Source organism: Phaenicophaeus curvirostris, chromosome 2, assembly GCF_032191515.1.
Source record: "Phaenicophaeus curvirostris isolate KB17595 chromosome 2, BPBGC_Pcur_1.0, whole genome shotgun sequence".
NCBI lineage: Eukaryota > Metazoa > Chordata > Aves > Cuculiformes > Cuculidae > Phaenicophaeus > Phaenicophaeus curvirostris.
Genome location: NC_091393.1, coordinates 101,469,314 through 101,495,496, shown reverse-complemented (window position 1 = coordinate 101,495,496; position 26,183 = coordinate 101,469,314). Strand labels below are relative to the sequence as shown.

The 26,183-nt window shown below is 41.9% G+C and overlaps 1 protein-coding gene across 2 annotated transcripts in view; it reads right to left on the bottom strand.

The window, feature by feature from the left end:
- Window positions 1–23,842, bottom strand: part of USP34 (ubiquitin specific peptidase 34) — a 142,889-nt gene extending 119,047 nt beyond the window's left edge. For both annotated transcript variants that reach the window (XM_069850171.1, XM_069850170.1), the window contains exons 1-2: window positions 23,685–23,842; window positions 2,570–2,657 (exon numbers count right to left, since the gene is read on the bottom strand). In XM_069850171.1, the coding sequence (XP_069706272.1) occupies window positions 2,570–2,657; window positions 23,685–23,727 (131 nt within the window). In that variant the 5' untranslated portion in view covers window positions 23,728–23,842. The remainder of the gene's footprint in view (window positions 1–2,569; window positions 2,658–23,684) is intronic.
- Window positions 23,843–26,183: the final 2,341 nt, after the last annotated feature.

Genomic DNA, 26,183 nt, shown 5'->3' with positions numbered 1-26,183 from the left:
CCCTAGAACCTGTTGTCTGGGAACATTTGCTTCTTCCATACAAAGAAGCAGCCTCCTCATTGTGAACAAATGGTGGAGGATACTCCCCTGAAAGGATCTAAATCCTGGAAATCATAAAGAAGAAAGCAATCAATGACACAGGGTGATTCAATGAAGACTAAAATTAAAAGCTACACGCTTGTAACACAATCATTGAGATGGACTCTGCTCTTCCTCAGTAAGACTCAACTGAATGATGTAACTGCTATATAAACTGTCAGCTGCCTCACAACAGAGACCCTTCTCCTGTTACATGGAGAATAATCGACTCCAGCCCATGACAAGAGTTCTTAGATACTAAAATAATATAAAACTTAAACACACCATTTCTGAAAGAAACTAGCAAGTAAAAGATAGGGCAAGAAGTCATCAGTAAGAAGTGATTAAAAAAATTCTTCTGCAAAGCATAGCATTTAATCTAGAAACTGGGCTTAATAAATTATAATTTTTAAGGGAAAAAAAGGGAACAATGACAGGTAAAGGATGCTGCCTTTCTTGATGGACTACAACCACGCCCTTGAGCTACAACTCTTAAAGCATTTATGTTCTGAATACAGGCATCTTTTTTTTCAGTGGGTTAGACAGAAAGATAACATTCAGTACTCCCTTATTCCATCACAGATACAATGATGCAAGCATCTAAAACCTCCTGTTCCATCTATGCAGCAAGAAAAATCCTTTTCATATTGTTTAGGTGGAGCACGCCTTAATCCATTTGAAAAAGATTCTTGTGAGTTACTTGTAGATGTATTTTCATATTAACAAATGATAACAAAGAATTGCAGGCAAAAACAAGTGTATCTTCAAGCATTTATCCAGGGGGAAAACTATGTACAAAAGGTCCATCCCTTAGGCCTACAAACTACTGCACAACTCGGCTGCAACACATTATTCTTAATAACAATGAAAACAAAGTCAGATGAAAATTTCTCATGTATTCTCCAAACAATATTGGAGAATTCTCTGTTGCTGGACTAAGGCACCTTCCCTTGCCTCCTCTCGCAAGACAGAGGTTGCGCAAAGCTTCCAAATCTTCACGTATCTGAATGTGTTCACAGGAAGAAGAGCTCCACCAAAAATTAAAGATACATGAAAAAATGAGTATGTTACAAATATGACTCCTTGAACATAATTTCCATAAGAAAACTGAAATTAAACACTACGAGCAGATTGAAGAAAAAGGTATTCTTCAGGGTGAGTTGCCAACAGATCTTCTGAAGGAAGGCAGAGATTTAGACTATAGGTAACAAAATAAAAAGTAGTTAAGGAAGCCCTCAAGCACAAAATAACAAGCAGAACTCTCAAAAGCCTATTTGGCAGAGCAGAAACAGGACATGAAATTAAAATGTAAAGTAAAACTCCTCCCTGTGGCCTCTTCATTAGACTTTGCTTGGAATAGGTTAAGGACTGTTTTCTATACTCTTACAGTATGGAACTATACAGATAGGAAGTAAAAAGCAACCACAAGAAAAGACAGTTAAACGCTATTCTGTTTTTATTTTTCTCCAGGTTGGATTTGTCACGCTGCTAGCTGTTGAACACAATGTGTTGAACATATGATGACCTGGAAAAGGACTAGGCTGCAATTGTTCTCAGACAAACTTGAAATCCAGGACCTGTCAAGAAGTGACAGGATCCCGGTTTCTGTTGCAGATATTTATTTTGATTTAAAATTCCTCCTCTGTGTCTAACAGCATACTGCAGAAGATAATGAATTTGCTTCAAATGCCTTCTTTAGGTAGAATGAGGAAGAGGAGGATTCTGATTTTTTTACATGTATCCAAAATGTGGCACGCATTTTTCTTTTAGTTTTCTATTCAGAAGAATAACGCATTCCAGTTTATTCTCTACACTTTCCCCAATATCTCTTATGATTCAGTTTGGTCTTGTGACCCCTGCTGAACAGTGAATACCAAACGTCCTGACTGTAGATTCTTTCTAAAAAACTAATATCCATGCACTTCCTTGTGCTGTAAAAAAAAATAAGTAGCTGTAAGGTAAGCAGTATAGCTCATTTAACTACTTTAAAAAAACAATACAAAACACAACAACAGTAATTGAAATAACAGATTAAAATGTAGTGAATTTAAGACATCCATGTGCAAAGGATTTTCTTTATCAGTTCAGTACCTATAGGCTGCATCTGGTCTCAGATTATTAGGACACTGAGACAAATTTGACATGATAGTGCCATTCAGAGCGATCTTTTATCAAACTCTTACCCTACCCTGCCTCCACAGAAGGAGGTCAGAAAATTTCACATTAAACCAGGAACACACATTATTTGTCATTGCAGTAAAGCTATTCATTGCTACACAATTACTACAGCATCCAGAATGCCAATCGGATTAAAAATATGCTTTGCCCAAAATGTACTGATAACATGATTAAATGTCCTTTACTCTCCAAGTACCACTTAGCTACACATTAATAACTTGCCCATTCTAATTTGCACTACTGTATTTTTTTAAGAAGGGAAACCTCCTGTTGAGATCCAGTACCATCAACATCAAACTCGATCCAAAATTACCTTTGTGTCCAGGAATTGATGTAAGCAAATATCTTGAGGGCATGTTCCTTTCTGAGCTGCAACCCATCAGCACCTTCAATGTCTGATACTAAAGAAAACAAAACCATAAACGTATTAGTAGGAAAAAAACCAACCCTGTGCAATTGATGTATTTTTCTTAGAGTTTATCTTTGTTGAAAAATAAAAAATATTTTGTAAATGTATTTTTATATTGAAAACTGAAGCCCTCAACCAAACCTACACAGTTTTTGCTTCAGTAAAGAGGTGAAGTTTAGATGCAACTAACTTGAAAACAGAAACAGCACAGTATTCTTGAATACTGCTGTGAAAATCAGTGATTAAGAACAGCCCCTTCTTCTAATCCTCTTCTTATTAAATCTTCTTCATAAGCTTCACTGGGAACTACTGATTGATGTGCACTTTAAAATATGAGCATCCTTCAACAATTTTATTCATTAACCTGGCACATGATTCCCTCTCCTCAGATTTCAAATGTCTGCATTTTCAGATGATCACGAGACCTTCATTTCCTTTTCCTGATCAGGAAAATAACACTCCCCCCCAGAACCCCACAATAATGCTGTCAACGTGCAGTATATGGATAAAGTTATTTCACACTAGCTAGTAATGTACTTTCTAGTACAGACATGTCTATACTGACATTCAACCATAACAAATCACTGATTGACAAAATGATAAATGCTTACCACATTTATTACAGCTGGAAACCGTAGCAGTTATGTACTGAATTCAAAACCCAAATATTTCAATTAAATATTATCAAATGCCCCATTTCAATTTAAAAAATGCTCATAGACTCTAACAAGCCAAACATCAGTAGTAGTCTGCATCTCCACTTAGGCATCAACTCATTATACACTAGGGCAATGGATTCTGTCTAGTGGCTACATATCTTTCTTCAACTATTAATGCACAATTCTCATTTCCTCCTTATCCTAAATTACCATACACTTCTACAATTACTTAATTGCTACACAAACTGAGAATGTCAGTGCTCCTTTTAAGCTGACCATTAACAAAAGTAAGTATTCATTCCCATATTTCACATAAAATTTCGATTATCACATGCTTACAAAGCTACAGCACAATCAAGCTTTGTGGGAAGGGTTCTCCAACAGAAGCAAGCTCTTCAGAACCCCTGCCTCAACCTTTTCTCCAACCTCGGCCTTTTGAGGTCCTATGTAATCTATCAGTACAAGTTTCCAAAAACCAAAGCTAACGAAAGTCTGCTAGCACAGATCAGAAAGAAAAGTTAAGAAGCATACCACTTCAGAGAACAATCACACAAAAAAATACTTAGGACTTCTTTGAAATATGGACATTACATATGCACATACACATATTTTCATCTATATGCGCACACACACAAATATAAAAATATACAAAAAGCACACTCTCAATAGGATATTATTGAACTTTAAAAAACACTTTTCTGTCTCGCTCCTAGAAGGCTTTAAAGATCCTTACACAAAACTGGACAAAGTACAAAACTGACAAGAAGGCTACAAGACAGGTACCACCTGATACTACTTTTTATTCTAAACACCACAAATTACCATGGCACTTGACTCTCTTAAGGCTAAAGCACAGTGCTGAAGAAACCATCTCTCACAAACAATTTAGGTCAAGCTGACCACAAAAAACACCTTCTCAACTATAGACAGTTTCTAAAAAAAGACTTGCCCAGCCTAAAGGTTCATAAAACCTAGAGGTTCATAAAACCTCTATTTTCTGAATTTTGCAGGCACTGTTTCATTAACATAAATTCCTTTGAACTTGACACTAAACATGATAATAATTTAGTAGCAACAAATTTAATTCTAACTTATAGGATCTTGCATATATTCACACATTTATAAAACTTCCTTCATCCACACATCACTCTACTTAAAAAACACACTCTAACAAGTAGGACAGTTAGCTCCTGACTTTTCACTGCAATAGTTTGAAAAGGTCCCATATAGCTGTTCTTCAGTTTTTCTTAAGGCAACCGGTCCTTTAAAAGCTACAACAGTCACATAAAGAGTGCAGACTGTAAAAGTAATCAAAATACTGAAGCTTATGCCCCAGGTCAAAAAACCCAGGGAGGTACATGCACTAGTTGGAGAAACCTGCTATTTTCCCATTTATGCATTCTACATCTCGCACACAGACCAACTTCAACTGGTCTTATTTACTAATAATTGTTAATCAATATAGAAGCTACATACACAATTTTTCCTTTGTTTTCTGTATCTAAAAATAATATTGCTCCTGAAAATCTGCAGGAAGCTTAAAACAGGAACAATCACACTGAAGCTGCACTTAACTTATGTTGATCTAAACCACAACCAAAAGAGGCAGTGACGTATCTGGCAGGGCTTCTCCTACTGGATCTTAATTGAAGCTCTCTCTCTCTCTCGTTCCTTAGCAGAAATTATGATTTTACAGCTCAGGTAATTTATGTCCTCACAATCAACACTTAAATCTTAAGCTTTTAAGTTCCTGGCTTATTCTGAATAAGAAGTTCATGGATACTAGATTCACAGCACCTCTCTTTAGGGACACATGCAGCTTCAAGAACATTAATAATTGGTTATGAAGCCTCTCAAGTATTTTTTTTTAATTGAAAAAAAAGTACAGACAGAAAAGCAATAGGAGCAACTGCACTCGTTATCATTCCTGCACATTTGTTGGCTTTCATAGAATCATAGAATAACCAGGTTGGAAGAGACCCACTGGATCATCCAGTCCAACCTCGATGATCAAACACTAAACCATGCTCCTTAGCACCTCGTCCACCCGGGCCTTAAACACCTCCAGGGAAGGTGAATCAACCACCTCCCTGGGCAGACTGTTCCAGTGCCCAATGACCCTTTCTGTGAAGAATTTTTTCCTAATGTCCAGCCTAAACCTCCCCTGGTGGAGCTTGAGGCCATTCCCTCTTGTCCTGTCCCCTGTCACTTGGGAGAAGAGGCCAGCACCCTCCTCTCTACAACCTCCTTTCAGGTAGCTGTAGAGAGCAATGAGGTCTCCCCTCAGCCTTCTCTTCTCCAGGCTAAACAACCCCAGCTTTCTCAGCTGCTCCTCATAAGACCTGCTCTCCAGCCCCCTCACCAGCTTTGTTGCTCTTCTCTGGACTCGCTCCAGAGCCTCAACATCCTTCTTGTGGTGAGGGGCCCAGAACTGAACACAGGATTCAAGGAGCAGTCTCACCAGTGCTGAGTACAGACGGAGAATAACCTCCCTGGACCTGCTGGTCACGCCGTTTCTGATACAAGCCAAGATGCCATTGGCCTTCTTGGTCACCTGGGCACACTGCTGGCTCATGTTCAGTCGGCTGTCAACCAACACCCCCAGGTCCCTCTCCTCCAGGCAGCTTTCTAGACAGACTTCTCCTAGTCTGTAGCACTGCACAGGGTTGTTGTGCCCCAACTGCAGGACCCGGCATTTGGCCTTGTTAAACCTCATGCCATTGGACTCTGCCCAGCGGTCCAGCCTGTTCAGATCCCTTTGCAGAGCCTCCCGACCCTCCAGCAGATCGACACTTCCACCCAGCTTAGTGTCGTCCGCAAACTTGCTAAGGGTGCACTCGATGCCTTCATCCAGGTCATTGATAAAGACATTGAACAGGGCTGGACCCAGCACTGAGCCCTGGGGAACCCCACTTGCCACTGGCCTCCAGCTGGATTTCACACCATTTCCCACCACTCTCTGGGCCCGGCCATCCAACCAGTTTTCCACCCAGGAGAGTGTGCGCCTGTCCAGGCCAGAGGCTGACAGTTTCCGAAGCAGAATGCTGTGAGAAACTGTGTCAAAGGCTTTACTGAAGTCCAGGAAGACCACATCCACAGCCTTTCCCTCATCCAGCAGCCGAGTCACTTTGTCACAGAAGGCAATCAGGTTAGTTTGGCAAGACCTTTTGTGAACCCATGTTGACTGGGCCTGATCACCCGGTTCTCTTGCATGTGCTTCATGATAGCACTCAAGATCACCTGCTCCATGACTTTCCCTGGCACTGAGGTCAGACTGACAGGCCTGTAGTTCCCTGGGTCCTCCCTGCGACCCTTCTTGTAGATGGGCACAACATCAGCCAGCCTCCAGTCCAGTGGGAAGTTTAGTCAGTTCTGTAAGGACTCCCTTGCTGCTTGTGACTTCATTTCCAATTGATGTCTGCCTCTCCTTTCAAACTAGTTTTCTTCTACCTTGAATGGGCTTGTAGTCAGACAAACTCATCCACTTGTAAATAAAGCCTGTCTTTTTATTCCCTCCCATATTCACACATCCTGCTTGCCTTAGATCCTCCTTAATCCACAGTCTCCCGAGTCTCTGACGCATCCAGTGTTTCAAACCCAGTAGTAACAATCATGTAAACCCTTTTCCAAAAACTTTACTGTGACAAATTCCCTTCTTGCAAATTGATTTGGTGGATAAGCCTTTCCCTTAGCTTCACGCCAAAGGCAGTGATTCCCACAGGGTGCGCTGAGGTGCACTTGTGTGCTCTGAGAGCATCTGAAGCACGTCGTAGTGGCAGCTTGTGTGCTCTCATCAATAAGAATTGATAATACATGCTCCAGAGCTTTACAGCCAGTCATTCCATGATCTATCAGTATGTCTCTCAGCAATGGCACTCCAAGCGGAGGCTCAGCTCCTTTACCCCCGTTTCTAGTGGCTGTTTCTTTCTCCAGGCACTCACAAGCTAGCAAAGTTAGAGGCGTCCTCCCTAATTTACTCCTGAGCTCTCTGGGCTCAGCTTTCTTCCTGTTTCTTACAGTTGCTCTAGCAAATTTTTCTTCTCAGTTAAAGCCTCTTAGACCTTCTCACTCCCCAGACCTTCCTTTTCTCTCTTACTTTTCATGCACACAAACACCTTTGCCCTACGCTAGATCCAATTTCAAGATTACCATAACCCAGTTCAAGCCCACACTACTAACTGCATCCATAGCCGCACATTTCAACTACTCCCAACAATCATTAGTGCTTCTGCAGGAATCCAGAGAGCCAGACTGGGAATTGAGTGAATTCCAGTTACCAACCTAACCAAAAACCACCCACTTCTGTGTTGGCTTTGTAAACCACTGAATAGTCAAGGTGGCAGCTACCTAAGTAGGGGGGCTGGGTAGGAAAGTCCAAGGAGTGTGAGGCTGAGAGAAGTAACCTGTAAATTAAGGGAAGTTGTGGATGCCCCTTCCCTGGAGGTTTTCAAGGCCAGGTTAGATGGGGCCTTGGGCAGCCTGGTCTAGTGGGATCATGGCAACCCCCCCCCTTCCCCGCCAGACCCCATGGCAGGGGGGTTGGAGCTAGATGATCTTTAAGGTCCCTTCCAACCCTAACTATTCTATGATTCTATGATTCTATGACTGCAGGTGTAAAATTGTCCCACTCCATGTGAAGTAACTTCACTCTAGTACTATAGACATCTATAGACAAAAAACCTGAAGATAAGGCTAATATTAATGTATGGAAAAAACAGAACGTGGAAGGCCTTAAACAGATCCATCCAAGAAAGAACTAACCAGCGGAAAGACAACAGACGGATGTATGTAGGAATTTATGTAGATAAATTCCAGCTGAATATATTCTACAAATATGATGTAGAAAATAGGTTCATTTTGCATACTTGCAATGTCTCATTTTACTGAACCTTTACAACAAGATGGTTTAGAGATCTTTTTGTCACAGAAACACCATATAAAAACAAGCTGCTTAACTGACACAAAGTAATAACTATTAACTACTTGACTTTTAATATCTTCTAGTGTATAATTTTTTAGATGTTCTTTAAAAAAATAAATCAGACATACTTAAAATGTTATTGTTTATTCAAGTAGCTGATGAGAAGCCAAAACACATGATGGTCAAAGTAAAAATTTAAAACATTTCAGAAAAAATAAAAAATCCTTGCTGTTTCCCCTGCCTCCCATTTTACTTGGCTAGCTTTAGGTAAGTGACCCAAGTTTTCATTTAAGCTTCCACAAAGGGTGATCTGCTACAAGTGTATTATAATACTAGAAACAACATAGTCTCCCAAAGTAAGAAAAATAAAACTATCCTATTAATAAAGCTACTAAATAAAAAAAATTACAGATAAGGAAAAATATAAATCAACTGCAAAGAAGGGGGCAATATAATTTTAACTATGAACAAATGAAGCTCAGATCATAAATGCATTTTTAGTGAGAACTTCAGGGCCAGAGGAACAGACTGTAATTAGACCTCAAGGACAGCTATCATGCTAGACTTACGAGGAATATCTTATATCCAAAGGTCACTTATCACACCAAATGCAAAATCAAATGGCAAATAAAAATAATATTTTTTTTGAAGAATACTTTTTCTACTTTCAGAAACATAACATAGTAAAAAGTAAACAACAGAAAACGCTTTTAACATATAAAACTGCAATTTCTACACATTCCAAACTGTTACAAGGTATAGTTGCATACAGATCCTGCTCCCTCCCCCTCCTCCCCCAAGCCTCATCTGATACCAGCTTCTCATGGGAAAGACTAGATCGCTTTCAAATTGGACATTCTCAGAAATTGTTCCTTGATACAGACTAAATAAAGGAAACAAGAGCCATACACTAAACTAAACAGTATTAGGGACAATCAGTCTTGAAAGACATAAATGTAATCACCTGTATAAAACCACTGTTCACACAGAAAACCAGCACATTACGTTTTTTATACATATACGCATTTAGATGTTTTCTGTTATTTGTAGGAGGGGCTTTTTGTTTATGATCAATGGCAAATAAGATGATAGCCACAGCTTAGCTTCACCCATTCCCTTTCTACTTTCATTTGTAAGAATTACTCCTTCTTTATTATAAAGAATTCATGGTTGCCTTATATTTATTCACAAGAGTTCTTCTTCAGACCTTTTCAAAGCTATCTTTGACAAGCATCTAAAAGGACAGTGTCAATTTGAAGTTCAATGGTGATAGTTAAACTGTCCAAGCTTCTCTGCAACTTTTCAGTGAGAAAGAAATCTACTTCCCACTCCTCAACCTCCATAAAAGAGAAGTGCCCCAGAGCACTAACTAGATACATATAACCAACAAGTGCTGAAACACTATTGTAGAATGTCAATCAAATAAAAAAAAAAACAAGTTAATTCTTCAGTATTGGAAACACTGTTCAAATGCCAGGCAAACTTAAGAAAAAAATCAGATCTGATGCCCAACATACTGCAGTAACAGAATTCTATAACCATATTGTTAAGATGCTTCTGAGTGCCTTTAAGATATTTTTATGATACCGAGTTGTCGATGCCCGCCCTCATCACACCACTACAGGACAGCATTACAGGTAACTACATCCACTCCCACCACATAGCACACATGAATCGTTTTACACCTCAACTGAATTCTACATTTCTTATATTTATAAATGCTCAAACTTCATAAATATATTTCTTCCCTGCAAATTTTTGATTACAAAGTATATGGAGATTACAAAGAAAGTATTACAGAGACAACATAATAACTGGAACTGGTAACTCTTTTGAAGTCTCATTTCCTTAGAAAAAACTAACTGTGATCAAGTTGCTGGCCTCTGTCAGACACTTGAAACTTCCCAACATAAAAGCAATTTCAACAAATCTGACAAAGGTTTGCAAGTCTAAACAACACTGTTGTCTGTCTTATGAATGGAAATAGAGAAGCTACTCAAAAGAGTAAGGAAAAAGCAGTTATAACTGATCCCTGAAGTATCCCCTAAACCAGTCATCTGCTGGTTACTGAGCACCTGGATAACTCCACATAGCCACTGTTCAATCGCAAGGGACTGAAGAGTTTTAATTCGCTATTCCGATGTTTAATTTGGTATCCCACAGTGACACAACTAGGAGTACCACAAACCTTGGTATGTTCAGCAGCTAGACAGCACTTTTATGATACAACTTCACCAGGACACGGCAAATCAGTTTACCTTAGGTAACTGCTGCCTTTTCGTACATCCCCGTCTCCCTGAAAATATCAAGTTCTCTCTGTTTTAACCTCTACATTTCTGCTTCCATCCAGTCTCCCTCATTGTCTCCAGCAAGCACTCATTTTCCTTTTACTATAATATGCTAATACAGTCTGAAGCAAAACAGCAGAAGCTGACTCTGAAAAACTGTATGAAATTCCAAAAGTGCTGCCATTCTAAAGTTTTCAGCTTGCTAGGTCACGATTGCTTTGGGTTAAAATGCCGTCTTTAGAATGGCCATAGATAACTACTTAAGCCAACAAGCATCCTTATTAAGAGCATCTTATGATTTTCACCTTCCCAAACAGGACATGCCACAGCAATTGCTTCCAAGGAGAACAGTTCCACATGAAATTATTTTTAAAATAATTTAAAATAATTTCAGCAGCCAAATCTCAATTGTCAGCTGATAATTCACCTAAAACACTGGAGCTGGTTCTACCCAGAACTATCCAGACGAATTCCAGTCCAAATAAACTCTCAGATATACCATGTCCAAACCTAAACACAATGATGCTGCTTCATTAGCAGTTCAGGTCCAGAAGCACCACTGCAACTTTCAGAGAAAGCAAAGCCTAAGCTACTACGCTGTGTATATGCACACTGTTCCCACACATTTCGTCACAGTCCAAAGTTCACAAATAACTGAACCCATGCAGTGCTCTCTAGCAGTAGAAATTTGATCTGAACTGCATGGGAGTGTGAAATACCCAATTCAGGGTGGGTCATGTCAGTGGTGGGAAAACCAGCCAGCCAGCAGTAGCATGGATGCAAAGTACAAGACTACAATGAAACATGTAAGGAGCAGAATGAGCCTGCATCGGTTAAACACTGGTACAAAATGATCTAAAGATCAGCTTGTAGTTAATGTGGCTGTGAATAGAATAAAAAAAAGGGCCAACCTGCACATTGCTCTGGCTTTGCTGGCCCAAGATGACCCCAAAGGGTCTCAGCAATTGCACTTTTCAACCCCTCTGCTTCTGAAAGGGCTCACTGACCCTAGCATCACGCAGCAGCAATGCACAAAAGCCTGCTCAAGTCCAGTGTGATGCCCAGGCCATTACATTTTCATGAAGTCTGAGTGAGTGAAGCAGCAGCCTGGTGGTACAGCATGAGTGAGCCTGGGTCCACCAGGCTTTATCAGCTGTGACTCGCTGTTAGTCATCTCAGATGGAAAGTGTCTATGAAAAGATCTATGGTATCTTTGCACCATACCTCCTCATGCTTCTGTTATCTCGGGATTTTCAGCAGCAAAGATACTGCAGCCCTCCCTCTCCATGGAAAGGCAAGTTACATATTACTGAAGAAAAAACCTATAAAGCAATTTCAAAGCATTTCTGCCACTTGCTGGAGTAGTAGTCTCATTTCAGAGTCCTATTTCAACTCAATACCATAAGTTGTCTTTGACTGCAAGATAAGATGTTATCATTTTAGGAAAAGTGCATTTTCATCTTCAACATAAAGTTAGTATAGTTCTTTTAATAAAAGTCCAGCTCAACTGAAGTAGTATTTCCATACAACCACATCTGCTTGACGTCACCAAAATGTATACTGGATACGGGGAGTCAGGCTGCTCACCATCATATTTTAATGGCCACTACAAGTTTCTTAAGGAATCAATTCAGGACTGGACAAGCACTGCAGAAAACCAGAATTTCCTAGCTTATCACTAACTGCTCCAAGGTAAATATCGAAGCGAGAGCTGACACTGTCAATGCCAAAACTACTGCTCTGACAAAGTAATGAACTTAAAAAATAACATCATTACTTGAATTACTCTGGGCTTGAATTATTTTTTCTTTAAATCCTCCAGCTCTGAACATTTTTAAAACACTACTTTAAGGTCAGAACACAGAACTCAAAGTTTATCAAACTATTTTATAAGTAGAACAAAGATTTAATTGCAAGAACAAGGTTCCAAAAGCTAAAGAGGTTTTCTATTAGTCTTAATTAAAAGTAGCAAAGAATGTGAAAATCAAAATACCTACTCCAGGAAGCACTTTCTTTTCCACAGAGGACCTTGAGAATTAGTTCAGCTGTACTATTTGGCACACTACACATCAGCTACAGAAAACAATCGCTTTTCCTCCACAACCAGAAAGAAAAGGCTAGCCCCTCAACTGAGCTACCACAGCCAGTAAGAAGCAACAAATCACCAGCAGGTTTATAACAGGAGCACCTGATGACTGTGCTACAGGTTTCACGGACAAAATCTGTAAGAGGCAAATATGGTTAATTTATTTCTTGTAAAATGTATTTGAGCCTGCTTAAAGAAGGAGATAAGATAGATAAATGGACAATGGGTCATTCTACTAAACGGAGCTTCAGGCAGTTCGCTGAAAGCCCAAGAAGAGGTTGTGAGTATTTGAACTCCAAGGCATTATTTGTTTTTGTCAACATAGAAAAAAGCAACCCTCATTCAAAAAGGAGAAAAGAATATTAAGAAAGGACAGGGAAGCAGCAAAGTTGCATTATCTCACAACTTTCAAACATAGACACAAATTTTGCACTCATTTTCACTAGATAATCAGTATTTAATAATTCACTGAAACGTGGTGTATTCAGTCATCTATTGGCTACTGCATAACATATGATTTTTTTTTGAAAGCTAGTAGACAGAAAGAAATGAGTGATTGCTGAAAACAATGCCTATGGTCTATGCAAGTATATCCAAGACTGCAGTTAAGTTTCATGACAAGCATCCCCTCTAATCAGAAAACATATTCACAGGTGTCATTTTGATACACACAAACATTCTGCAAGTCACATATCAGCAAATGCGCACAGGCGGACAGCTGTTACTATGGCTAAAAATAATGTACAAAGCCAACTCTGGAAACACATTGGAAAGACTCATACTACCACTGTTGTTAAGACTTTGTGAGTTTCTACGTCAGTGCTGAGAAGTTCACTCACATTTGACAAACTCAATCAGACCGTATCTACTCAAATATTATATCAGCAGATAAAGCAACAAGACTTATGACATCAAACTTAGTAGTAAAAAGTTTAGTTTCAAAGATCATGAAAGAAGCTCAGAGAACAAAAATACTAGTTCAACTCTAAGTACAGTAGTAATAGTGTATTCCTCACAGTGAAGTAAGTCAGACACTGGCCAACGCAGTGAAGAATTTACTGCATTGATCATCCTTAAATGAAGCAAAAGAACTTATTTTATCAAGCTTTTGAAGCTTACTCTCCAGTGCTGTCCTATACTACTTCCAAGCAAAAGAAGGAAAAATAAAAGTTGTTTAGACTCTTGCATCAACTGCTGGCTGCTAGCCTAGAATGTAACACCACTGTATACCTCCTGTCCGACACACCAGGTGACTGAAAATGGTGGCAGAAGTCGTGCTATGCAAGCCTTTCACAGACAGACCATTTCCCAGACTCCCCACTAGATTTTGATACTCTGGTCCTTCTACAGCTTTTCTGGAGTTGTCCCCCCTTGCAAACAAGACATTGTCCACTTGCAGCATTGTTTATAGCTTCTCCAATCAGAAAGAATCACGAAAGCACTGACAGTTTTGTTGATGCCCAGAGAGCTTAGAATGCAAAAAGCAGAGACTACTGGCAGAACACGACTCTGAAAAATACCAGTTTTTTTGGTTCACACACAGACTTAAAAAATAATTCTGCTAGTGGTGAAAAAAGAGGGGTTTGTATTGTAATGTAAATCATGAAGAACTTAACAGTTACATGCCACAAATATATAAACGGACAACTGACCACTTCTGACAAGCTGTCATTAAAAGTTATCAGATCTTCCCAGAAATGAGTGAAGAGAAGCACAGCAGAGAGATCAAGACAACAAAAGTTGCACAACACAGCATAAAGCACACATGCTACTACCAGGCAACTTCTACACTTCTTGTACCCATGACTTCTTACAGAGGAACACCTACAAGGCTAACAGACTCCCTTCGCAAGAAAAACCCAGCTGCAGCTCAAAAAGCAGGTCTTCCGCCCTTGTAAATATAGAGAAATACTTCATGGTTTGAGGGCACTAGTTTTACACAAAATGAGAAATTAAAAGTGAAGTGCTATAGCTGGAAGAAGTGAAAATCATAGAATCATAGAATAACCAGGTTGGAAGAGACCCACCAGATCATCGAGTCCAACCATTCCTATCAAACACTAAACCATGCCCCTTAGCACCTCGTCCACCTGTGCCTTAAACACCTCCAGGGAAGGTGAATCAACCACCTCCCTGGGTAGCCTGTTCCAGTGCCCAATGACCCTTTCTGTGAAAAATTTTTTCCTAATGTCCAGCCTAAATTTATTTATCTAAATAAAACAAAAAAAAAACCCCAACAAAACATTTTCAAGGCTTGGAGAAGCTCCAGTGCCAAAAAGCAGGTACAAGATGCCATCCTTGCCTGCTCACAAGCACAGCATGTATGGAAGCAACACATTCTCAGCTCTTAAGGAACCCATACTGTACTTAAGAGCAGTGCACACAGCTAGCCTTTTGGCTAACATATTTAAGACCACAGGGCCCTGCTTTGCTTTAGTTTTCATCAAAAACTTTTCCCTGTTTCTGCATACCACTACATAGATTAAAAACTCAGGTGGAAGTCATATTAATTTAACAGTACAGTGAATTGGAGGCTTATTCAATCTAGTGTGAAAGGAGGCAAAAAAATCTTTGCCACTCACTTCATAGACAGGAACTGATGAACTGCATGGATGCTGATCTAGAAATGCTGCAGTTTTGTAGTCTTATTTACAGACCTTCTACAAATTACTTAAATAAAGGGCAACACTCAAAGGTTTTTTCCACAGAGAATTTTTCTGACTTGTTTCAACTTCTTCCATCAGTTGTTCCAGAACTGAATCTCCCAGAGGAATTCTATACATACTCATACAAGTACATATAGATACACAGGGTAAGTATTTCCTCTTCTAATAATATCTGAAAATATTTGTAATGCATTTGGACCGAACTGCCTCAAGTTCACCTTTCACCATACAAGACGGATGTGGAAAATCCCCAAAGTAAAACTTTGTAAAACTACAAATAAGCTGGGTATTTTAACCAAGTGTTAAGGAAACCACAGAGATCCTCAGAGTTTTACGTCCACGTTTAACTTTCAGATTGCAAATCAATTCCCATACAAGGAAAGGAAGAAAGTGAAAGGAACAGCTTCTGCACAGATTAGATTCTAGAAACCACCCATTTACTACACAAAATGAAAAAAGAAATTAGCAGAACATATGCCTAAACAATAGAGACTAAATAACCACAAGCATGTTTAACTGCAGCATGCTGTTAGTATAGGCAGCATTCAGTAATCATCACAACCCCTTGCTCCTGAAGATGGTAAGATTATTTTTCAGGTTATCCCAACGTTGTAACAACTATAAATGCATAGCTTAGGCTGCAAAAATCACTACTTATTAGATACCTGAGCTGGTAAAACAGATGAGCTACAATAGAAAAGGTATTTAAAAAAAAAAAAAGTACATCATAAAAGCCATTCTACAAAGATAATCTCTCACTCCCTCACTAATTAACTCCCTTTTGTACGGTGGGAGACTTAACAGGACTTGTTAGAAGCACCAAGACACCAATGTAGCACTGCCATCATCCATAGGCAACTTCTGACTCTGGTACTTCTCACCTTTTCTGAATCAGACCTGTACAGTCAATCAAAAGAATACTGGAAAGGGGAAAAAAAAAAATATTACGGAAGCCTGTTAAAGGAAACAGTAACATGAAGACAGAACTATACATACAGCAACGCTGAAGAATTAAGTGTCATGAAGGATAGAGGAAAGAGCAGAAACATCACAGGAATAAACAGAATGGAAACTGAAAAACAGAAAAAAAAATCAATAGAAAAATAACTCTGAAAGCTAACAGAAAAGCTGCAAAGACAAGGTACAGGATAGAGCATGAATATAAACAAGTATTTAGACAAAACTACTCCAAGAAGAAAATACAAGAAATAATAGGAACCAAGTAGTAAACATCACTTTAACATCACTGCTTTCCCTTTCCAATCCCTAAAATGCCAAATTGCAGACTGCTTATCACTTGTCCACAGGACACGATTCCAGGAAGCAAGATCTGCTTTTCTGACTCAATGTTACTAGAGCACAGGAAGCCAGAAGTAAACTGAAGCGACACAGAGAAATCAAAGTAGTAAGGAATCAAAAGCCACAAAGTGAAAAATTAAGTATCAACATTGAAGAAATAGATTTTACTATTCAACATGGAAGAAAAATAAGCAGAAAGGAATTGTACAAATTAAAAGAAAGGGTGAGTCTCATAATCCCTGGAAGCCACACAAGGTCCTCAACGGAAAACAAACCCAGAGGTGGTCCAAAAGCCAAGGCAGCACGTCCAGGGCAGGCAGAGGGGAACGGGGCCAGCGTCTGCTCTCCAAGGTGCTGCCCCTTCGCCACAGCTCCAGCTCTCCAGCCCAAGCACCCTCTTACCAACAATGCCCCTTTTATGCTCCACAGCACCTGAACACCTAAGGACAGTTAGAACAGGTAGCGTCTCTCAACAACTGACACTGACATCATCCAGGATAGCCTAAAACATATAATCTTGGGCATGTCTCAGGAACTGTTTGGGAGTTGCATAGCTTGAAGACTACCCTTACAGAGCAAAAGCCATACAGTAGCAAAAGGTATGGAGTAGGGAAGGAATCTAAAAGGAGGTTTTCCTACACAGGAAACAAGATGGCTTCAAGTTCTAGCCAAATATTTTTTCAAAACAGACAAACAAATAAACAAAGCAAGGGATGCTTTTCTTTCATTCTTGACTCTCCTTGAAGTTATTCACACAACTAAGCAGAAATATAACTGTAGAGTCTGCACAGGCCCCTTGCTAGGAAAGCTGAGAGGACCCGCAGCATAAAATATGAGAATCTCTATGACAAATAAAGGAATGAATTTCCTTGATATTACATGTGGTAAGAAACCTAAGGATGTTGGCTTCCACAGCTTTCTTAAGCTTTAATGATACTGTAACAAGTACTTATCCAACACAAGACCTCCCTGTATACAAAGACCTCAGAAAATAAATGTCAATGGTCCGTAACTCACAAGAAAACTCAGCAGAATGGGATTTACGTAACTAATCTTCAGCATCAGTGATCAAGCGGCTTGAGCAATGAGAAAGAACCAGTCTTCAGCAGCCTGAGCAGGAAAAGTTTCAGGACAAAATCATTTCTGATCACATCAACTGACGTGAACCAAAATCACTGCACACAACAAAAGCTGAAGTATCTTTCCAAAAATAGAAGACTTTTAGCTATTAAAGTCAGAGTTATTCCTTCAACTGCTTCACAATTATGAACAAGTTGAAGCAACTTTATCTCGGTGCCACCTTCCCTTTTGCTTTAGAAAGTTCACTATTAGAAAGAATACAGGTGCCTCCTTCCATTTTTTCCCTCCAATTACTCTGACTCATTCAGAGCAGCACTTCACCACAGTCCATGACAACTGCAATTTGGCAATAAAGCTATACTGGCAATTTTGCTATAAAGTATAAGTTATTTTCATTTTCCTTTAAGTCTGGTTGTTCGTGCCCTTAAAAAGGGCCAAAGACAAAAGTAAACATGAAAAAACTACTGATTTGATTTAAGGTTTTATAAACAATTGATCTGCTCTTGTTCAACAGGAGACAGTATAAGATTTAGGTTAGCATAATAAAGTTGGGCAGTTATGCCAATAACTCCTCCATGGAGTCTCTGTGGAGGTTCGGAACACGGAAATATCATGTAAGTGGAAAGAAAACATGAATCTTTTAAAAAGGGGGGGAAAAAAAAGCCACATAACAGAGACAACTGTTTTACAGTTTGGCACAAGAAGAATCACCAAACAGTCAAATGAAACATTAGATCTGCACAGAACACTAGAGGCAGTCAAACAATCAATACTGAAGCTTACAGACAACCACTAAATAAGTAACAGCAGCTCTTGTAGACCAAGTGATGTTAATTATGCAATATTTGTAGTAATCTTGTTAAAACACATACCCAACGTCTAAAATAATAAATGAATATTCACAGCACAAAATATTCATCCTCTCCAGAGCAAACCGAATCTGCAAAGTTTTGGAATACTTCAATTTCTTACCTACCTCAAGGCAGACAGCATCACTCTACCTCTATGTCTACTCTTTGTACTTCCTAAATGCCTGAACTATGCCACAAGAAGTCAAGTCAAGCATCTTGTGCATCCAAATTCAGGATGTTTTACTGTTTTACAAACAGTAAAGCGCTCCAGTATCTTAAGTGTTTTAAGGACCTGATCATATTAGGAGCAGTTCTGCAGGCCAGCTGCCAGTGATAACAGACAGAGAACTACAATATTAGTCTATATCCATCCCCAGTGCTTGAGAAAACTAAGTGGTTTTTTTTTTGTTTGGGGTTTTTTTATGTTTTACTGAAGGCTTAAGAAAAAAATGAGGAAAATGGCCTGCAAGCTTGTCTAATAGAATAATACCTACAAGTCTCTATTCATCGACATGAACTGGTTTTATAAGGTTCCAGAACTGCTAGCACAACAAAAATAAAATCAAAAAAAAAACCACCAAAAAAAACAGGCTAAAGACACAATCACTGAAGAAAGTGAAGCAGAAAGCTGGGAAGAAAACAGTTCCCAGAAACCAAAACCTGGAAATAACCTAGGCCTGCCAAAGTTACCAAAAACTACAACTGCCGCTGTATAATAACACCTACTTTTCCATGTTGTAATTTTTTTTCTTACTTTTATTAAAAAAACAAACTAAACAATAAGAACAAAACAAACTTAAACCAAAGCCATCTACCGAGTTTTAAGTCAACACGCATCAACACCAGCTGCAGTCCCAAAGGAAAGCCTCTTAGGCAACCGAGCCCAGTCAGGCTCTCTGGGACGTGCCACATCCAGGACTACAAGCACAACTTGGGATGTGTCTGGGAACTAGATTTCCACTAAGAAAGCTAAGAAGAGGGATTCCCAGGCTCACAAGGACATTCTTACACTGAACAAACACTTATTACTGAGCACCAGCTACTCCACACTTCCAAGTGAAGCCTGTGGAAGTGTCCAGTGACAGCAGGGTTCTACAGGTAGCTCAAACTATTACATTAGCTTCAGGTATGACACAGTAACCTGCAAAATTGTGCTGTAAAAGATTCAAGACAGAAAAAGAAGCTTTTAACATTAACATTTTTGCATTTTCTTGCTTACTTTAGGGTTAAGACCGGGATAGCTGCACAGTGCTTGGCAAAACAGAACTATCCTGATCAGGGCCTCTGGACAACAACACAGTAACATAAATATTCCTGCAGAACAAATGAAACTCAATCTAATCCCTTCTAGACTGACAAGAATTGGCATTCCAAAAAAACAAAGGTATGTACAGTGTGTCAACATCAGGGTTCATTTTGGGATACAGAATGCTGTAAATCAGCATAAAAGCACGTCCTCGATGCACTTTTCCTACAGAAAGTGTGTACATCTAAATGAGGCCCTGTAATTACTGCTATGAGAATCCTAAAGTTCTTTGTAAGTAAGTCCTCTCAGCTTAAAAAGTAAACAGCTGTATCCTCTTCTTTTTTTTTTTTCCTCTCTATTCAAGGCTACTAAAAATCTTTATAACGTGGAAGACTAATTCAGAAATCAGACCAGACTTTCAACAGACTTCTATTAAACCATCACCTGGGAAAACATAAAGGATGCTAACATACCTAGGGCAGTCAGTGAAACTATTCTCTCTGAGTGACCAATAGACCATCTTGCAACGCAAAACTGCTTTAAATCCTGGGCATTTCATATAGGAATTTGTGTTTTATTGAGTTCCTGGATCAAATCATAACTTGAAACTACTACTACTTCTCAGGAAATAGCTTCAAGAGCAGGGAATTTACTGAGCTTCATACTTAGATCAAATGCTGAAAATAAAGATGCTGCAAGAGGGAAAAACCAAGAAAACAACACACCAACACTGCTGCTTCTGTCATGAAATAGAATCTGCTTCTCGTGCTTAAGCACAGCAGCAGACCTTTGTGTTAAATATATACATGCATACATACAGACCCTTGGCCAAAAGATAAGTTTCCAGTACCACAAGCCCTCCAAGGGCCCTCAGCAGTGTCACAGCAGCAGCCTCACTGACTGCCTGTCGCAAAATCAGACCTAAGGACCTGGAGTCTCATACTGAGCTCTAGCAAGGTCACTGCTAGACAACTCCAACTCTGCACACTGTTATGGGGTGTGGATTAATATTCTAGCATCTTAAAGTGGAGCTAGTATAATAAAATTACACCTGGGTGTTTGCAGAGTTGTTCAATTCCATCTGTCATCCATAAGTTGGTAACTTCTGAAGAAAACTGGAGCTTCCCACATGTTCTTTTCAAAACAATACAGTAAGAGTTGTTAGTCAGTTCACTTTCTAAGTGATGTATCTGATACAAAATAATTATTTTGTAAACATAAGGGTAAATGTTTAGTGTAAAAATGTTTAGTTTAGCAAGAAATCTCTAAAACAAACTTGCTTATGTTTCCTGGACCTCTTTCAAAGCACTGTTTCAGGAGTTTCAGTGAAGTGGCCATCCCAAATGCTCGGCAGGCCGAAAAGGAAACTGCTGGCAGTCCCTGCCTCACACATTTTGGGCATGACCTCATTCTTCACTACCACTTTTCATTCTTGCTGCAGTGTTTTAAAAACCAAGGCTTAACATTACCTTTACTTCTTACTTATGAAATGCAACTAGCGCAACTCAGAAGTTACAGAAGGGAGTATACCTGCCTCAACTCATTCGCACACAGCGAGATGGCAGGTGGCACATACAAGGCACCACCATACATGTCTTTGTATCCAAACACACACACAAAATAGTTATGTTTATTTAAAGAAGGCTTGTTTCTCTGAATGGAAGGCAGAACCTAATGTTAGCTGACCAGCACTTCTGGAAGTTAACTAAATAGCAATAGTGGCACACAATTTCCCTAATAAACCTGACTTAGAAAGTCGAATTTCCTTTTCATGAATCAGTTTACATCTCGAATTATACAGAACTATTAAATTATCTATATCTTAGTTAGATATTAAAAAATAAAAAACTGTTGAAGTGATTTAAGATATTGCTTTACCTATAAGGGAACATCTTGCTGCTCAACTACCTTAAAATGGTTCACACTGGAATTTCAGAGATTTTTGAAACATCAAATTTAACATTACAACTTTTTTTTATTTGATCATACCAATCTTGATGAAGTCTAAACAATGATTATTTATCAACCCATCAAAACCAAGCAGTTATCTCTTCTAACAAACAGCTGTTGTCAGTACATGGCTGATAGTTAAGTCTTATTTTGAACCTACTGTTTAAATAAGCATTCAGTCCATGATACAAACGTATTCTGCACCTCTACAGTCAGCAAAGATAAGATATGCATGCTAAATTAAGTAAACATCAAAACGATTGCTCAAAACAAGATATTGGAAGTACACGCTTCGCCAAACTTGGCAAACAATTTTAACAACCCAACAATTCTCTGATGTTAACATTATACTCTGATTTATCCCAGCCTCTGGGCTCCCTGGAAAGTTAGTTTTACACATACCTTTTTCCTTATCAAATAAAACACTGGCCATCACCAAATATTGCATTTCCCCAGCAAGAAAAAGACCAATATTCAACCACCATAGTTTCTACTCGTATACCTTAGGAAAGAACAAACGCGAGATGCAATTGGGCCTCCTAAGAGTTAAGAAAGAAGACAACTCTACAGAAATCCTGTTCTAGCTTCGCTTTATTGGAATACAATTCACCCCTAAGCAGACCGCAGTGTGCAATGACGAAAAGCGTTTAAAGTTTGAGACAGCCGAACTTCCCGCTAATCATAAACTACAACCGATAAGTTCACTGGATTCCTCAGCATCTCTACAGATAATGTTTTTTAGCCTTTGTTCATGAAGTAGTACAGAGACAAGCCTCCGAGAAGCTAGGAAGGTACCTTGCCTACCACGGAGAACTGACAGCAGGTTCCAATGGATACAGAAGGCCTGCTGCACAGGGCATTCCGTGCCGAAACTGGAAACAGGTACCTGCTGTATTACTGACCCTCCGACATTCCCGTCTGCAGAGGTGACACCCGTAAAGAGGAGACCGGCAGGAAGCAAGAGACCACCCCTAAAGCGAAGCAGCAGGAGCTCCTTCCCCCCACTTTCCCGGCCCTCCCAAAGCTGAGCCAGGCTCCTTCAGGCGCCGCTTCCCTCACAGCCAAGCAGCCACTTTGGAAAGAAAAAAAAAAAAACAAACAGGTCCCCGACAGACACCTCCTCCCTCCTGCCCCACCGCCGAGGAGGAGGGAGGCAGCATCACTCGTCAGAGCCGCCTTCCCTGCTGCTTAAAAGAGACCCCGCGCAGGCCTCGGCAGCCGCCGAGCAGCGCCAGGGAACAGGGGCCGGGAAGACACCGGGAACGGGGGAGAGGGGTGGGATGGGAGGGCATGGGGGGAAAAGGGGTGGGATGAGAGAAAAAAGCAAGGGATTGGAAGAGACAGGATTAGGGAAAAAGGGATAGGATGGGGAGGGATGGGGTGAGAAAAGGGATAGGGTGAGAAAAGGGATAGGGTGAGAAAAGGGATGGGATAGGGTGAGAAAAGGGATGGGATGGGGAGAGAAAAGGGATGGGATGGGGAGAGAAAAGGGATGGGATGGGGAGAGAAAAGGGATGGGATGGGGAGAGAAAAGGGATGGGGATGCCATGAGATGGGATGAGGGGAGGAAGGGATGGCATGGAGGGAAGGGAAGGCATGGGACAGAAGGAATGAGATGGGATGGGGGGGAAGAGGATGGGATTGGATGGGATGGAGGCAAGACGTGAGATGGGATAGAATGGGATGGGGGGAAAGGGATGGGATAGGAGGAAAAGGGATGGGATGGGAGAAAATGGATGAGGTGAGATAGCATGGGATGGGGGGGAGAGGGATGAGATGTGAGAAAAGGGACGAAATGGCATAAGATGGGAAAGGGCTGCGACGGGACGGGAGGGGGGCGGGGGGGAAGGGGCGGGCCGGCTGTGCGAAGGCCGCCGCGGGGCAGGCTCTCCCGGGGCGGGGAGGCCCGGCCCGGGCCGGGCCGGGGGCAGGGGCGCGGGGGTCCCGGGGCGAGCGGCGCCGGCCGCACTTACTCTCGTTTAACACCTCCAGCAGCTCGGCGCAGCTCTCACACATTGTTCATTAACAGCAGCAGCCGCCGCCGCCGCCTCCTCCCGACCATTGATTGATCCGCGCGGAGCCGCCGATCGGTGATTGATGGGGGCCGGGGCGGGGGTCAGCGCGGGGGAGGGAAGGGCAGAGGCGGGGGCCGGGCCGGGTGAGGCGGGTGGGGGGGGGGGGATGGGGCGGCTGATCGATGCAAATGAGGCGGCGGCGGGAGGAGAAGCCGAGTCACTCGGCGGCTCCAGCGGCTCCGCGCGCCGCCATTTTGCCGAGGGGGAGGAAGGAGGAGGGAGGCGGGGAGGGCGGGCGGGCGGACGGGGCGCTCAGGCTCGGCTCGGCAGTTTCCGACCGGGCGGGAGGCGAAGGCGGACGAGCCCCTCCTCCTCCTCCTCCCCCCGCTTCCCTTTCGCCCCGCCTCTCCCAGCCCGGGGCGGGGCGGCAGCCGGGGTAAAATGGCGGCGGCGCGGCGCGCGCCCGGCAGGCTCCCGCCTCGGCGCGGGGAGCGGCCTCGCCTTAAAGGGGCCGGCGGGGCAGCGCCTGTCAGCGGGGCCGCGGCCCCAGGGGAGCCGCGACAGAGCAGCTCACGCGCGGGGGTATAAATTCTCCCAGAAACCGTACGCGCATTCTCTTAGAGTAGAAAAGTCGTAGAAGAGCTTGGGTTGAAAAGGGACCTTAAAGCCCATCCAGTTTTAACCCCCCCGCCATGGGCAGGGACACCTCCCACAGCCCAGGCTGCCCAAGGCCCCATCCAACCTGGCCTTGAACACCTCCAGGGGTGGGGCAGCCACAGCTTCCCCGGGAAACCTGTGCCAGGGCCTCATCTCTCTCACAGTGAAGAATTTCCTCCTTATGTCTAGTCCAAATCTGCCCTTCTCCAGTTTAAACCTATTTCCCCTCGTCTTATCACTACGAGCCTTTGTGAACATCCCCTCCCCAGCTTTCCTGCAGCCCCTTCAGGTACTGAAATGTCGCTGTAAAGTCTCCTCAGAGCCCTCTCCAAGCTGAACAAGCCCAACTTTCTCAGCCTGTCCTTATAGCAGAGGTGCTCCAGCCCTCTGATCATCTTTGTAGCCCTCCTCTGGAGCTGTTGCAACAGTTCCATATCCTTCTTATTTTGGGGATTCCAGAACTAGACACACTATTGCAGATGAGGTCTCACAAGAAAGGAAGAGAGGGGCAGAATCACCTCCCTGGACCTGCTGGCCACACTTCTTTGGGTGCAGCCCAGGATACAGTTGGCCTCCTGGGCTGCCAGCACACGTTGCCAGCTCACCTTGAACTTCTTATCAATCGGCACCCCCAAGTCCTTCTCTGCAGAATTACTTTCCAAGGACTAGTTTTAATGTTATTATGAACTTCATGACCATTTAAACTTTTGCTATTTGGAGTTGGCTCCAGCTCTCTGCCTGACTTTGCATTTGAGAGAGGCTGCAAACAGAGGTGATTGCAGAAGATACTTCTGTTCAGCACAGAAGACACTGAACACAAGGCATTATCATCGCCAAAGAATGAACTGTGTCTGGAAAAACACTGCTTGGAAGAAAACATGCTATCAGAGGGACATTCTGTCTGACTTTCAAAAAATGGCATTACATCAAGTTAAACCTCATCTACTTTACCTTAAACTAAAAATATTCAACTTTTTACAATGGCGACTGCTTCTCATATCAAGGTGGCTGAGGGAGCTGGAGGAAGAACCCATGGAGGGACTTTCTACAAAGGCTTGTAGTAATAGGACTAGCAGGAACGGCAATTTTAGAGTAGATGTAAGGAGGAGATTCCTCATGATGAGAGTGGTGAGGCACTGGAATAGGTTGCCCAGGGAAGCCATGGAGTCACCATCCCTGGAGGTGTTTAAAAGACAGATAAATGTGGCACTTCAGGCTGTGGTTTAGTGGGCATGGACAGTGATGTTGGGTTGACTGACTGGATGATCTTAAGAGGTCTTTTCCAACCTTAATGATTCCATGCTGCAGAGGCAGGTGGCTTCTGGGCGCTGGACAAGAAGGCAAGGGCTATGACTATTTACAAAGGTGTGTAGTCATAGGACTAGGGGCAATAGGTATAAACTGGAGAGGGGCAGATTTAGACTAGATATAAGGAGGAATTTCTTCACCATGAGAGTGGTGAGGCCCTGGCACAGGCTGCCCAGGGAAGCGGTGGCTGCCCCATCCCTGGGGTGTTCAAGGCCAGGCTGGATGGGGCCTTGGGCAGCCTGGGCTGTGGGAGGTGTCCCTGCCCACGGCGGGGTGGGTGGAACAAGCGGTAGGATGGGAGGGAAGGGCCTCAAGTTGTGCCAGGGGAGGATCATCCTGGGCGTCGGGAAAAGCGTTTTTTATGTTGGAAGCGGCGAAGCAGGGGAGCCGGCCGGGGGCGGGGCGCAGGCTGGGTCCCCCCGCTGCCTGGCCGGGGCCTCCCGCCTGCAGGGAGCGCTGGGCGGCCACGGCTCCTCCCGAGGAAGCTTCCCG